Raw genomic sequence first — 16,605 nt, 5'->3', positions numbered from 1 at the left:
GTTGAATGCCGTACGATGACTTATAGTTGTTAATTGTGTGTAATTTTGGAGAGTTGTCTCATTGGCAATCATAACACACCTTCTTTTTAGCTCACCTGGCCCGAAGGGCCAAGTGAGCTTTTCTCATCACTTGGCGTCCGTCGTCGTCCGTCGTCGTCCGTCGTCGTCGTCGTCGTCGTCGTTAACTTTTTACATTTTGAACTTCTTCTAGAGAACCACTGAATGGAATGAAACCAAACATGGCATGAATGTTCCTTATGAGGTGCTGACCAAGTGTTGTTACTTTGTAGCCGATCCATCATCAAAGATGGCCGCCAGCGGGGGACTTAGTTTAACATAGGACCCTGTGGGAAATGCATACAAATGACTTCTTTTAGAGAACCACTAAATGGAATGAAACCAAACATGGCATGAATGTTCCTTGTAAGGTGTTGACCAAGTGTTGTTACATGTAGCCGATCCATCATCCAAGATGATATTTTTTTTATATGATTTCAAAAACCCAAGTAAATCAGGTGAGCGATACAGGCTCTTGAGAGCCTCTAGTTTTATATATCTATACAGATTCCACCTTAAGTATAGATAAATATGCACTTTGCACTCGCACTATATATCAGTGACGACAATGTATGCAGCCACTCCGAAAGGAAATAACGCGTACAAGTGGATACTAGTATATAGTACTGTTTAAACAGCTTGTTCAAAATCTAATAAACTATACACATCTGTATTTACATTTTTTTTTAATTGTATTATTTTATTTTAAATAAATGATGAAAATTAACATGCTTATGACGCAATATACATGTGCGTCCCCTAGTTTTAATTTTCATTTTGTATTTCACTTTTTTTATATCTTAATTTGTAAATCTCATAAACTTAGCTTTATTCAAATTCAAATTTAAATTAAACATGTTAAACTTCAGCAAAAAGAATTTTCTTTTTTTAAAGGATTTTACAATGAACACATTTGTACAGCAGGAGTGGAAAGATCCTCGTTTAGATTTCCATGGTTTTATTGACGTCGAATATCTTGAACTGGATGCTGGTTTAATCAAAGAAATATGGGTACCAGATCTCTACTTTACCAATGAAAAGGTTGCATCTTTCCATGATGTGACTGTACCCAATAAAATGTTACATCTCTTCAGCGACGGCAGAATTGTGTACAGATTAAGGTAAACGATCAAAATTACTACTGATGGTAAAGGGGCGACAACTTGAAATTCGGGAGAGGGAAAAAGGGAGGGGTTAAGAAAATTAAATGGCATAATCAGTTTCTTATGCGCGTGTACTTGTATAATTATTGTATATTACTGAAAGTGTACCTAAATAGCTTACTAGTAATGTAGTACTTCCAAACTAGTTACGGTACTTTTTTATAACCATCATTTAACAGTACTAGATTTGTACTTCATATTTCAAATACCCGTTTTGTGTAGTACTATGAAGGTGCAATGAATATAATATAGTATTTTGTTTTTTTTTCTATAAAATGATAAACAATTTGGCTAAAAGTACAAGAAATAATAAGCATCCTTGGTTAGTACGAAAATAGTTTGTACCAAAACTGTACTACACATTAATTTTATATTAAAAGTATGAAACTGCTATTATCTACTTGAAGTACAAAACCAGCACTGGGAAATTATGGTACTGAAATAATACAATCATTTTGAAGTACTACTCAATAATATATTCTTTATGCAAGTTTTCAATACTTCAAATTTATAGTACTACAAAAATACACATGCAAAAGGAAGGGTGTTGTAAGAACCGACAATAAATGGCATTCCCCCCCCCCCCCCCCCCAAAAAAAAAGATAGGAATGATTAATCTGCCTCAGAGAAATAGAAAAAATAATTGTGTAAAAAAATCTTATTTGTTTTTATGCTTTAAATAGCGCAAAAAAATCTGACTCTTTTGTAAGAAAATGAAAGAGTCGTCTGGTCGTGGTTAAGAGTTTTTGATATTTACATAAACTATACCGTCTCTCAATGCCCTTGCTGCAGCGGGGGGGACATTAGTGGATACCATTGTTCATTCGTTCATGTATAAATCTCACAATTGGTTCGTTTCAGGTCAATCATCTGTGTCCAATTCGGGATCTCTAAACATCAAATAAACGTTTAAAACATAAACAGATTAGGCCCAGGTCTAGAAAATTAGACTAGTGAACTAGTTTGAGGATCTGAAATCAATACCAAATAATTTAAACTAACAAAAAATATGTATGTATATAATGAGATATAATAGAAGTGCCTCTGGAAATAAATTCAATAAAGTATGTTAATCTGTTGTTATCCGTCGTGTTGTTTGGATGTTTGTTACGGTAAATATAAACACTTTAGAGCTAAGTAAATATAAGAGTTAGGTTTAAGTTATTTTTGTGATTTTAATTTATTGCCCAATCTAATAGATTATTTTTGTGATTTTAATTTATGACTCAATCTAATAAGTTATTTTCCCCCAGGATTTCCTTGAAAGCATCTTGTCCCATGGATCTGTACAAATACCCTATGGATGAACAGACATGTTCGCTGTATCTTCAAAGCTGTAAGTATATGTCTGAAAATTTATAAGTAAATGATCTATTAAATGTATGTAAATAGATATAGGAAGATGTGGTATGAGTGCCAATGAGACAACTATCCATCCAAATAACAATTTATAAAAGTAAACCACGTAGTACAGCCTTCAACACGGAGCCATGGTTCACACCAAACAGCAAGCTATGAAGGGCCCCAAAAATTATTAGTGTAAAACCATTCAAACGAGAAAACTAACGGTCTAATCTATATAAAAACGAGAAACATGAATGAACTACATAAACAGACGACAACTACTGTACATTAGAAGCATGCTATTAGCCCAAGGCAGGCGAAAGATACCAAAGGAACATTTAAAGTCATAAGTCGGATATAAACTGACAACGCCACCGCTAAAAACTTTTGTACAAATAATCTATGAAAATTATAGGCCGTAAAAGGGATACATGTTCTTTGCCAGAACATATAATATAGGAATCATTTGTGGTTGCAACGAAACAAGAGAAGCGTTCGACTTTATTGCTCTACAGTAAATTGTTTTATTTTATTTCCCTTCAATCTTCATATATAATTATGTAATTATACTTTAGTAAATAGAATACGTATTAACGTTTTTCAACTAAAAACAAAATAAACTACAAAAAAAAAAGAACGAGGGTAGGGGGTTACATTTCCAATTTAATTTGATGTATTGCCTGTTTTCAAAGTCTATTGGACTCGTAGATTCATCAGAGTAATGATAAGCAAACATTTTTGGAACCAGTTGTTTCTTAATTTTAACAGCATACCAGCGATCAATTGATTGCTTGGTGATTGCGTAATAGCGTCCAATAAAAATCTTTTTAAACACGATTGGGTCACTGAGGAATACCTAGTTTAGAGTTGATTAAATGACTGAAAATCAAGTGACATCCACGAGCCTATTTTAGCCGGTATAGGCATTACTCATTATTAAAGGCCGTCTGGTGACCCTATAGCTGTTAATTTCTGTGTGAGTTTGTCTCTTGTGGAGATTTGTCTCATTGGCAACATACCACATCTTCTTTTTTAGAATGTATTGCCGAAGTATTTATTTTGACATAATGAAAGCAGATACGAAACATACCAAAAAACTCTAGAAAAGACATTCAAAGGTTTAACAAAACATACCATTAATGTATTAATTAATTAAGTGTATTTTACTCATTTTCTGCAGAATGAATGTAATGATTGAAAACTTGAAATCAATGGACTACATGTTAATTCACCATCACATTTTATTGATATTGTTAAGAAAAGAAAAAATACTGAGATTTTGATTATTCATTTTATGAAACCTTTATTGATAATTTCTTTTCAAAGAGTTAATTTTACACAAAGTAGTTGATTCTTAGTATTGTATTTTGCAGTTGCATTTACAACTAACGGAATAGTATTTAAATGGAAAAACGATTCGGCGGTTCAGAAAAGTAACAGATTTGAATTGCCACAATTTCGATTGGTTGGAAATGATACATTGGAATGTAATGAAAGCTATGGAACAAACGGGAATGGTACGTGTATTATGCATGTTATTTAGTGTCAACTAGATATCTTTATTGAGCAATGAACAATTGTCAATATTTCAGAGAAACGTGTATGGAACAAAACCGTATACCCTGATGGTTCAAATTAAACATATCTAGCCTAACAAAAGATAGGGGAAAGATACCAGAGGCACAGTCATAGAAAACAAAATGACAACGCCATGGCTAAAAAGTAAAAAAAAACAAAAAACAGGCAAATAATAGTACACAAGACACAACATAGAAAACTAAAGACTATGTTGTGTACAATGTATGCCTGCTGTACACTTTAATTATAAATGAATGAAGCAACATTTTTTACTTTAATCTATCGTAATAGTATAGTGATTCTGATATCCCCGGTTCTGAAGGTTACTGATTCTGATTGTTCCTGTTTCTGAGTGATCTTGGTTCCCAGCGTTCCTCGTTGTGAGTGTTCATGGTTTTAACCCATCTTCCATAATATAATTACGCCATTACTGATCGCAGAACAAATGTAAAAATATAAAATTTGGTAAAAAAACAAAAACGAAAAAAATCGCTTCAGCTATTTCTTGACAAAAATATTTCTTGGTTCCTGAATGTGTGCACGAATCCATGCGTTGAAAACAGACAGACACATTCATTGTCTTTATAGAAACGGAAATGAGACAAACAGTAATAAACAAATTCACTGCACTTAAAACACAAGATTGAGAAACGAGAAAACAAACTGATTGACTTTTGCCATTTTGACATGAACGTTGTTCCTGCACATCAAGTCAAGCCAGTCGAGTCCTTCGTGAAATGCCAAAAACTCGTGATATGTCAAGTTCACTATTTAGGCCATTAACAAGGAAATGAGAACAGGTTTGATGCTTCGATTCAAGATGACATTCGAAAGAAATCTGTGATAGATATATTAATTAACGGTCAAACAAATCATGATGGCATCTGCCTAACTGTCCCAATCCATCATATATGATATGTTCTCGTCCGGATTATACATGTTATATTTGCCGCTAAACGTTTAGATTGAGACCGTTTACCATTACTTACATTTTATCAATCAAAACTATGTTTTTTACAGCATTATAATTATTTACTTGTTAAGATTGAGACTTTCTATCATTATTACCTTTTATTAACCAGGATCATGTTTTTACAGCATCATTTAGTTGTATACAACTGAATCTTCACTTTAAACGGAACATCGGTTATTATATGATACAGTTCTTTGTACCTAGCGTGATGATTGTTTTACTCTCCTGGGTCTCGTTCTGGTTGACGATCGACGCTGTTCCGGCACGAATCTCGTTAGGTATTCTCACTGTTTTAACCATGACGACACAGAGATCAGCGGGTACTGCGTCACTTCCGAGAGTATCATATATTAAAGCTATAGACGTTTGGATGGGAGCTTGTTTAGTGTTTGTATTTGCTGCGCTGTTAGAATTTGCGTTTGTAAACGTAATGGAACGGCGGCAGATCAGACGAGTTCAAAGTGTTCGACTCAAAGGGAATGGAGAAAGTAAACCTTGTCTGGTAGGTATTCTTCGACGAGATTTCAGTATATAACTAAGGAGATATTGTTTGTCTAACTTATTTGAATATACTTTATACACATTTGGAAAATAAAATTTTGTTTTCGGGACAAGACTGCAAGAACGACTTTTTTAGTTTCCTGTACAGCTTTTTTTAAACTTTATTTTTAAGTTGCCTTTTGAAGTATAATTAGTCATGCTAAATGCATTGTCAGGGTAATTTGTCTACACACCTTCTTGATCTTGACGTGGAACATATACATACACGGTATTGTGTGCACGATGTTAGAATTCGCAGCCACTCGACAAGTATTTGCCACATCTAGTTGGAATAAGAAGAATGCTCCCTGTTTGTTTAATGACTCTTCTAAAAGCTATTTGCGTATGAAGTCTGATTCAGAGCGCACTATCTGAAGATATCAGCCAAGTCTTTGGCGCAATATCTCGAACTATCTTACCCTCTTTACATTTCTAGGAATATGATTGGTTAAAAGCAATTTCATTGAAGACAATGTATCTTTCATCTGGGATTAGTAGGCGTGATTTATTTCAATTTACGTTAGTATCGTTGTTATGTCCCTTTGTTAAAACAAACGTGTCTAGGGAATCGGTTAGCAGATTAAAATTTCGTCTATCAATGTTTTTTTTTAATTTGGATTTCCTAGATATAACATGTGGTGTGAATGCCAATGAGACAACATTCCATCTCCTGTCTGTTGGTATTACATTATTAGAGGTTTAAACGATGGCATAACTATTTCTTTGTTTTCTAGTAATGTGCAGTTTATTATCCACATCCGTATGTATACTGAACAATCCTCAATGGATCTAAGTCGCCAATTTGAATGGCTTACCCATCCTAACTAACAAAAAATCTATTTAACTTTTTACCTTACGAAGACACTCAATTTCTTCTAGAATTCTATCAGAAACATGCATTGATTTTCCGATCAACGACACCCTTACTCGGATATCATTTCATTCAAGTCAAAATATTCAAATTTCCCATCGAAAGCAATTGCAATGTAACTGCATAACGTGTCAACTCGTTTTTCAATCAAATTGACCAAATGGGAGACAACTTTGTTATTCGAAAACTTCCGGGTTGATACGTTTATTACAACGACAATTCATCAAAGACTGTCCAAATTGTAATCTGCAAATTGAGTCCTTGTGCAACGTATTGAGAAAACAATCTGAAAGGTTGCAACAGACGAAGAAATTGATGATGAACGATTGAAATGAATCACAAATCACAGTTAAAGCTAACAAAATGTTAATGTTGGCATTTTTATTTTGTAAAGATCAATGAAAGTAGGTTCTGCAAAAGAAAACTTGATCACTTGATAGGCCACTAGTTTTAATGCATCATGTTATGATAGTCAGTAAGATTATAGATATAATCTTGTAGTGTGTTATTGATGTTGTGAGTAAATTCCATATTGACGATTAGAAAAACATAGAAGGCAGGAGTTTAATTTAGTTAATTAACACAAACACTGTTCCCTTATAATTATTATTCATCATTTATTTCTTATCACAGGAAAAGTTGGAAAGGAACGTTTCAAGACAACCAATGACTGGTCACAAGAAAGCCAAGACAATAGACAATGTTTCTCGCGTCATATTTCCTATATCTTTTATATTATTTTGTGTGGTGTACTGGGTATACTACGTAATGTGAGTACAGGAAAACAATCAATATATCATCCAATTTGTATATTAACATTTATATGATTTCATACAGTTCATCGGTAGTGAACTAGAATGCAATTGTTGTCTTTTTGGTTTTATCTACAAGTGTCGTACCTACCGTACTGTCAAATTCCAGTCAAAAAACGGATTGTTTTGGCCATTCAGCACGACAGCGCAAAAGCGATCTGTACTAAAATAACTTAGTACCTAAATTAAAATCTTTATGTAATACGTTCCTCCTTTTCATCATTTGAAAGTTTTTGACAATTTCCAAAAGAACTTATTCATTGTGTTCGTCGTACCATTTACATTAATGTTTTAAGTGACTTATAGATCTAATTATTGTTTTTATATTTCACTGTATTATATACTTTTTTAAATCGCGTCACTATATATAATAAACAGTTAAGTTGGTTATTTCGCAACAATGGTTGATCATTTACAGTTTTTAAACTTATACATTCATCGTTTTATCAGATACCTGAGTGCTATGATCCTTTCTGACGAATCGGCCAATTCGACCTTTTCCCATTCAGCCAATGTTTTATCTTAGGCGTCAAGAAAATCCTTAATTATTTTGAAGTTGTGGTTCCAATTGATTTGTTGAGGTGTTCTGAACTGAGGACCATGATGCATCAAATTTCAGAGTTGAATTATGTTTAATTAGATCAATCATATTGATCGGCTCGAAGAAGTTTATTATTTTCAAAACAACCATATAAATTTACTGTCAAAAGTACTATTTGTACAGAATTATGACTTGACCTCGATTCTATTGTTCATTGAATAGAACACGGAAAGTGCTATCAGGCCGTAAGTTGTCTCGTTTGAGTTAATTTACACTTGTTGTTTCGTTTCTGGGGCTTTTATGACTTACCATGAGGTATGCAGTTTGCTCCTTGTTGAAGGCTGTCCGATGAACAGTAGTTGTTAACTTCTACATTATTAGGCAATTTGCTCCTTGTCGAAGGCTGTCCGATGAACAATAGTTGTTAACTTCTACATTATTAAGCAATTTGCTCCATGTTGAAGGCTGTCCGATGAACAATAGTTGTTAACTTCTACATTATTAGGCAATTTGCTCCTTTTGAAGGCTGTCCGATGAACACTAGTTGTTAACTTCTACATTATTAGGCAATTTGCTCCTTGTTGAAGGCTGTCCGATGAACAATAGTTGTTCACTTCTATATTAGTAGGCCTCTGGTTAAGGTAGCACAATACAAAGATTTTTCATCCCCAATCAGACATCTTTAAACTGATGTAATTCCGCTCATCTTTCTTTAAATTTTATATATGAGGTACAAAAAGAAAGAAGAAGGATTTATCTTTCAAATTGTGATAATTTCATTATGACATAATTATTACATAATTAATTGTTATGTAATTAGTTGCCATATTGTGATGTCCATACTTGAATGAATTTAGCTTCTATGTTATTCATAGCATCCCAAAATATTTTATAGATTCTTGCACAACACAGTTTGACCTAATAATTAATTATGTAATAATTATGTCATAATGAAATTACCAAAATTTGAAAGATTAATCTTTCTTCTTTCTTTTGGTACCTCATTCATAAAATGTAAAAAAAGGATGACATGAATTACATCAGTTTAAAGTTGTCTGATTGGGAGTGAAAACATCTTTGTATTGTGCTACCTTAAAAGTTATTTTATTGTATATTATACCATATCTTTTTATTCTGATATGGAGTCACATGGACATACCGGAGATCACTCCCAGTTTTTGGTGGGGTTCGGGTTGCTTAGTCTTTAGTTTTCTATGTTGTGTCTTCTGTACTATTATTTGTCTGTTTGTCTTTTTATTTTTAGCCATGGCGTTGACAGTTTATTTTCAAACTATGAGTTTGACTGTCACTCTGGTATCGTTCGTCCCTCATATGGAATATACCGGCTATCATCTACGAAACAGATATTCCATAACGGTCAACAAATTCGTTAAGGCGTCCGTTAAATTAACTGGGGGATGATTCCAACTTCACCCCTTGAAAAACATGTTATCCTCATTATAGTCCTTATATCTTTTTTTTCTTAAAATGTCCTGTACGAAGTCAGGAATATGACATCTGTTATTTTATAGTTCTTTTCAATGTATGCTGCATTGGCTTTTGTTTTTATTGCTCTTCAGTGTTTCTGTTTTCCGGTATTTGTCTCTTATCATGCTTATGGTTGGTGTGTTTTGCCCTTGGTTTTAGTTTGAAAACTGGATTTGTTTTCTCTCAATCGATTTTTTACTTTTGAACAGCGGATTACTACTGTTGCCTTTATATAGTATCAAACTGTTAACAAGCTGATACATACATATGAAACCATAACACTATTGGATGGATGGATTGCACATCATTAAAACGTGTTACAACTGTGTAATTTTAATCTTTGTGATGAAGTTAAACAAGCCAAAAGGAGAAGATTCGATTCCTAAAAAGTTTCTTTTAGTTTATATATGTTGTCGACTAAGACAGGTAACACCGTGATGAAAATAATAAAAATCAAATATGATTTACAAAGACACATACATTTAGCCTGAGCACCTGGTTTTCTTTGTTTAGGGCGGGACTGGCTGTAGCCTTCCTCCGGGTGTGGGATTTTTTCGCTGTGTTGAATCCATTGATGGCTTTGAGCTGTTATGCTCTTGGTCGGGCTGTCTTTTTGTCATATTCCCTACATCCATTTGCAATTTTATGAAACATGCGTACGAATTTGAGGCTTTATACATATACATGTATATGATTTTGAGTGCCTGAGATTCAATCATTAATACTCCGATTACGATTTCGGTGAGCCAATTTATCCTATATGAATTAAATAGAAAATTCGTCGGCAATAACATACATTCATGGATGGATACCGATATGATTTGTTATTTTCATAACTTAATATAAAGTAAATATGTGGGACCGGTATTAAAATACAGTATAGCGGGTTATTTTCGCGGGGTGCAAATTTTTGCTTAAATCGCCAAAATAAATTCCGCCAAATTAAAGGTGTACATGCAAAGGTATCAATAAAAGATTTTAATCCTCAAAAATAATAACCACTAAAATATTTCGTATACCTTATTCAATGAAAATCGCGAAATTTTACACCCGCGAAAATAACCCGCTCTACGGTATCACAATTTAAAGTAAAGAAGAAATGATTGCACTCTTTTCCGGATAAACTAGATTATAAGTTTCATTATCTTTTAAATCTCGGTCTATTTCTGAAATTAATTCTTACATACTTTTGATTTTTAACCCTGTATGCTAACATTGCCCATGTGAAATTTAAAAACTGTTTGTATACACATTGAACGACAAAAATATGTGACGTATGAATTTTCTAACGTCAGACACGCGAAATTTTTTCTTTTAAAATTGTAACACGATGATGGCGGCTGTACCCATATTTTAACTATTTTATTTATTAAGTCTGATTAGTCACGCATCATTGAAAATATAACGGAATTTGATGAGACTGTCGTACAAAGTGAGAGGTTTAGCGCTATAAAACCAGGTTTAATCCACAATTTTCTACATTTGAAAATGCCTGTACCAAGTCAGAAATATGACAGTTGTTGTCCATTCGTTTTTGATAAGTTTTGTCATTTGATTTTGCCATGTGATTATCATTAGGGACTTTCCGTTTTGAATTTTCTCTGAGTTCAGAATTTTTGTGATTTTACTTTTTAAAATACAAAAATAAAAAATATAACTTTTACGATATAGATATCCAGTTCACCATACTATATTTGCATTCCAAATGTCAAAGTCATCAAATGAGATATGCCGTGTATGTACCTGTTTCTTTTAACGAACTTTTTTAGGCTTTGTTATCAAATCCACCAGGTTAACTCGCGTTTGATATAGTAAACCATAAGACAGGTAGATTTTTTAGGGTGGTACATTACACTACAGGGAGATAACTCTGTAAAAATCACCTGAACGTTTTATTACGTTCTATTGTTATCGAAATGATAAGCTTCTCAATGCCTAAATTAGTGTTTGTCAAACTGCCATATATCCATGATTTTTTTTCCGATAAAGCCCGTGATTCAAATTTCCTTGAATTTTTATATCTTTGTCAAGGGTCATAGAAAATATTTGGTAATAATTCTATGAACATTTAACGAGTCAAATCAATTTAAGTCAAGAAAGGTGCTTAGTACCACTTTAAAGGACCGATTAGTATAATCAGTGACACCCAAAAAAATCGGAAAGAAGAATGAGATACAAATTTAGGGAGCTACCATTTGATTTTTCATCTTAGACCCCCCCCCCCCCCCATAAAAATCAAATGGTAGCTCCCTTATACAACATTGCAAACAAGAGAAAGTTGAAATACTTAATGAACATAAACCTAAAAATAATACCTGTCCAAACAAATACCTGTGCATTTGATTTTTCATGTCAGCACAAAAGTATGGCGTTTGATAAAAATTAAGACTAGCAAACTAACAGATTTATTATATTATCAAAATATCATCATAAGCTGCTTACTAAGTACTGATTTATTATATTATCAAAATATCATCATAAGCTGCTCACTAAGTACTAATTTATTATATTAACAAAATATCATCTGTAGCTGCTCACTAAGAACTGATTTATTATATTATCAAAATATAACCTGAAGCTGCTCACTGAGAACTGATTTATTATATTATCAAAATATCATCTGAAGCTGCTCACTAAGTACTAATTTGTTATATTATCAAAATATCATCTGAAGCTGCTCACTATGTTCTGATTTGTTATATTATCAAAATATCATCTAAAGCTGCTCACTAAGTTCTGCTTTGTTATATTATCAAAATATCATCTAAAGCTGCTCACTAAGTTCTGATTTATTATATTATCAAAATATCATTTGAAGCTGCTCACTAAGTAATTATTTCTTATATTATCAAAATATCATCTGAAGCTGTTCACCAAATACTAATTTGTCATATTATCGAAACATTCTTCTGGTTTTGTATACTTAGAACTGCTTAACTATATTATCAAAACATTCTTCTGTTGCTGCTCACTAAAAACTGATTCCATTCATAATCGAATCTTTCTTCTGTTGCTACTCCCTAACTAATAACTGATTCAATTTATAATCGAAACATTCTTCTTTTGCTACTCCCTAACTAAAAACTGATTCAATTTATAATCGAAACATTCTTCTGTTGCTACTCCCTTACTAAAAACTGATTCAATTTATAATCGAAACATTCTTCTGTTGCTACTCCATAACTAAAAACTGATTCAATTTATAATCGAAACATTCTTCTGTTGCCACTCCCTAAGTACTGAGTAATTTTATTATCGAAATATGCTTCTAGTGCTGCACTTAGTACTGATTCATTATATTATCGGAACATTCTTCTAATGCTGCACTAAGTTCTGATTCATTATATTATCGGAACATTCTTCTAATGCTGCACTAAGTTCTGATTCATTATATTATCGGAACATTCTTCTAATGCTGTACTGAGTACTGATTTATTATATCATCGACACATTCTTTTGATGCTCTGCACAAAGTACTTAATCAGTAATGTTAGCTGGTCATCGTGTTTTACTCCTTTTTGTCTTAAGGATTTCTGCGCATTCATTACAATGACAGTAAACATATTCATTAAACCAAACACAAATATAAATATGAACAAAAGTATAAAAAGAGGACCTAATTCTGGATGAAATTCAAGATATTGATTATAATTGACAATCCTGAAAGTACATTCTACAAGGACCATCAAACTGTCTCCGAATGATCTGTAACCAGCTAATGATGCCCCAAACAACAAATTCCCACAACTTGCAAACGCTAACAATGAAATAACATAGATAAAAAAGAAATATTTTAAAGGTTTTTTTACATGTTCCATCAATGAAAATATGTATTTCAATTTCTGATTCAGCATTAAAAGTTTCAGTAGTTTTATCATTGTAATAACGGTTAACAAAGCCAAAATATAAAATAATATGCAATCCCAAAGGATTGCAAGACTAAAATTAATGTAGCTGTCTCTACCATCACTTCTATACTGCCAGATTATGTGTGTTATCATTCTAAATCTCTCTATAAAAATCGCCATTGAAGTATAGCACAATATTAACATCAACATGGAAAGTTTGTTCCAAAACCTTTTAAAGTACATTTTCAAACCAACCAGTCTTATCTTTTTGATCTCAATATAAGACACGACAATCGTCAAAAGAAAAAATACAATCTCAAACACCAAACTGGTAATTTCTTTACTAGTGGAGTAGTGGGATAATGGTGTTGTATATATCTGAAATGATGTTGTTAGTGTACCAGGACTGCTATACTCAAACACGATCATAACTGAACTATACATGTTAACATTGGGATTATACAATACGAATTCAATGAAAAAAGCTCTTGTTCTTGTGTCAATCCATGACTTAAGCATTAACTCTGAAATCTTTAAAATAGACGAAGGACCTGTGTTCATGTCAACCAAGTAGCCACCCCCACCATATATTGCCCGCTCGCCTAGATATGGTACAGATTCTAAGTCCCAAGCATTTTGGAAGGACCATTCATCAGTGGGTGTTACTAGTTGTGACTGAATCTGCCACGACTTGTTGTAGTTGTCATTGTCATCATTTACCGTGTTCAATGTAGATGTACATTTCATGTCAAGATGGTCCAAACCAAACAGTTTCCTCAACTTATCTGGGAATTTACAGCTGTCTAAAAAACAAAGGTGTTCATGAAAGCATTGCTTTTTTCTATTTTTATGTAGAAACATTCACATTGAATATAAATAAACTCATCATAGATACCAGGATTAAATTTTGTATGTACGCCAGACTCGCGTTTCGTTTACAAAAGACTCATCAGTAACGCTCGAATCCCAAAAAGTTAAAAAGGCCAAATAAAGTACGAATTTGAAAAGAATTGAGGAACAAAATTCCTAAAAGTTTGGCCAAATACAGCTTATGTAGTCTATTCCTGAGGTAGAACAGCCTTGATATTTAAAAAATTTAAAGGTTTTGAAAATAGTGAGAAGACTACATGAACATTCATCAAACTAAAGGTTGTTTGATAATGACGCAACCTTTCGCTTGTAAAAAATATCTTAATTAGAAAAAGAATTGACAGATATCATTTTACCAGGCTAATCCCTAAAAAATATGTAATTCTAAATCTGATCTGTAATATAAGTGTGTGAAACTATAATACTAATGTTGGAATGTGCATCAAATATTTACAGTCAAAGAACTAGTTTTTGTTATTTTTGTTATTATTGTTTATTTCCTAGTTATATATTAACATAGCTATATTTTGTATAATGTAAATTTCATCATGGAACACTTTCTCCTCAATCAGGGGTCCATTAAGGGATGAAAATAAGTTTTAGAGGTAGAACCTCGCCCTTATCCAGTTTCTCAGCCTCATACAAAAAGTTGATATTTTCCTGAAATTGACCTTATATTGTTTATTTATATTGTTTACCTCTTTTAACCCTAATCTGTCGCAGACGAAATTTTCCTATTAGTAGAAAATCATTTTCTGGAATCTTCTTTGACATGTCATAAGGTATTGTTCTACTCAATGGAGGAATAACACTTTCGTTGATATAAGTCCAAATATCACCACGTGTCTTAACCTACAAAATAATATTTAGATATAAGAAGTAAAATTTCAAACAGCATTCACTATTCAATTTTGAGTCCACAAGCTCGAAGCTCAATTTTTTGAAAATTTGAATTGGATTTTGATGGCTTGTTGAACATAAATTTATAAGTCTGCAAGCAAGTTTACACGCCAATGAAAAGAAGGAACATAATTTTATTAGTCTGAAAGCAAGTTTACAAGCCAATGAAAAGAAGGAACATAATTTTATTAGTCTGAAAGCAAGTTTACAAGCCAATGAAAAGAAGGAACATAATTTTATAAGTCTGAAAGCAAGTTTACAAGCCAATGAAAAGAAGAAAAATAACTTTATAAGTTTGAAATCAAGTTTACAAGCCAATGAAAAGGAGGAACATAATTTTATAAGTCTGAAAGCAAGTTTACAAGCCAATGAAAAGAAGGAACATAATTTTATAAGTTTGAAAGCAAGTTTACAAGCCAATGAAAAGAAGAAAAATAATTTTTATTTAGCTTTGTATTTATACAAATACTTTAACTGCGAAATACAGATAGATGAAGGTTGTAACTAATTTTGAGACTTAACTCGTCTATACGTTGATTGATATGTATTGTGTAAATTTAGATGTTCAAACATGATACGGCATTGGAAGTTAAAGGACGCATATTTGATATGTGATTTACTTGTATAAAAGGATGGTTGAAAGGAGAGTTGTAGTTTTACCTATAATTGTTTGATAATAAATATTCTGAACAATTGAGTGCTCAGAATATTTATTATCAAACATCATAGGAAAGACTACAACTTTCATGACATCTTCGCTAACCAAGGATTGCGATCCAGTCCCCTACTCTCCAATCTTGGCAGATGAAGCCAGCATTTGAGATTTAAATGCTGCGCCAACGGTTGTGTCTTTGTGAAGCAACGAAAAAAAAAATATTGTCATTTTGCGCGAAAAAAATGCACTGAAAATCCAATTAGTTGATTAAGAACTGCTAGACTGTCATTAGATATCGTCTCATGTATGAGGGTAAAGACTTGATGCACAAACTGCATGTGGCAATTGTTTTTATTACATTGTCTACATTTTCACGTGATCACCATATAGACATTTTTATAAATAAACGGTTCTTTCAAATCTCCATTGTGTATTTGTTATCGTGCGTTGACAAATGATAAACATTCAAACAAATTTATATTTGCACATATATAGGAGCATTTAAACAAGTTTATAATTGAATATATCGTCGCTGTTATGCAAAAACCTCGTATCTCTTATTTTTTGCGGAAATCTTTTTATCGATTATTAAGAATTAAATATGTATGTTCCACTGAATGCGAAAATATCTGATCTTCTAACCCATCATTAACCCGAATTCTGACAAGTGACGAAAAAGTGTAGTCGGATTGGTGAGACATTTTGTTGTGCGAAAATATCATATCTCAAAAGAAAAAAAAGATGGCACTAGCAGCTGAGATTATAACAGGTTCAGTTTTGTCTAATATATTATGTATAGCTTAGAAAATACAATATAGGTGCAGAAATTTTTGCTCGCCTTGGTAATTGATTGGTTAGAAGATACGATATTTTTGCATACATTGGAACATAAATATTTAATTCTAAATAATCGATAAAAAAAATCAGTTTTTATTGCCTGGTGTAAAATTATGAAAACCTTAGAT

At 32.5% G+C, this 16,605-nt stretch overlaps 2 protein-coding genes across 6 annotated transcripts in view; one reads left to right on the top strand and one right to left on the bottom strand.

Moving 5' to 3' along the window:
- The window catches only part of LOC139482443 (glycine receptor subunit alpha-2-like), a 48,612-nt gene extending 40,884 nt beyond the window's left edge, over positions 1-7,728 (top strand). For both annotated transcript variants that reach the window (XM_071266338.1, XM_071266339.1), the window contains exons 5-9: positions 952-1,178; positions 2,474-2,556; positions 3,938-4,081; positions 5,241-5,617; positions 7,160-7,728. In XM_071266338.1, the coding sequence (XP_071122439.1) occupies positions 952-1,178; positions 2,474-2,556; positions 3,938-4,081; positions 5,241-5,617; positions 7,160-7,300 (972 nt within the window). In that variant the 3' untranslated portion in view covers positions 7,301-7,728. The remainder of the gene's footprint in view (positions 1-951; positions 1,179-2,473; positions 2,557-3,937; positions 4,082-5,240; positions 5,618-7,159) is intronic.
- A 4,026-nt stretch (positions 7,729-11,754) lies between these two features.
- LOC139482733 (uncharacterized) overlaps positions 11,755-16,605 on the bottom strand; it is a 151,694-nt gene continuing 146,843 nt past the window's right edge. For all 4 annotated transcript variants that reach the window (XM_071266797.1, XM_071266798.1, XM_071266800.1 and 1 more), the window contains 2 exons: positions 14,784-14,937; positions 11,755-14,018 (listed from right to left, as the gene is read on the bottom strand). The gene's annotated coding sequence lies outside the window, so the exon portion shown is untranslated. The remainder of the gene's footprint in view (positions 14,019-14,783; positions 14,938-16,605) is intronic.

Source organism: Mytilus edulis, chromosome 7, assembly GCF_963676685.1.
Source record: "Mytilus edulis chromosome 7, xbMytEdul2.2, whole genome shotgun sequence".
NCBI classification, from domain to species: Eukaryota; Metazoa; Mollusca; class Bivalvia; order Mytilida; family Mytilidae; genus Mytilus; species Mytilus edulis.
This window is presented reverse-complemented; position numbering and strand designations above follow the sequence as displayed.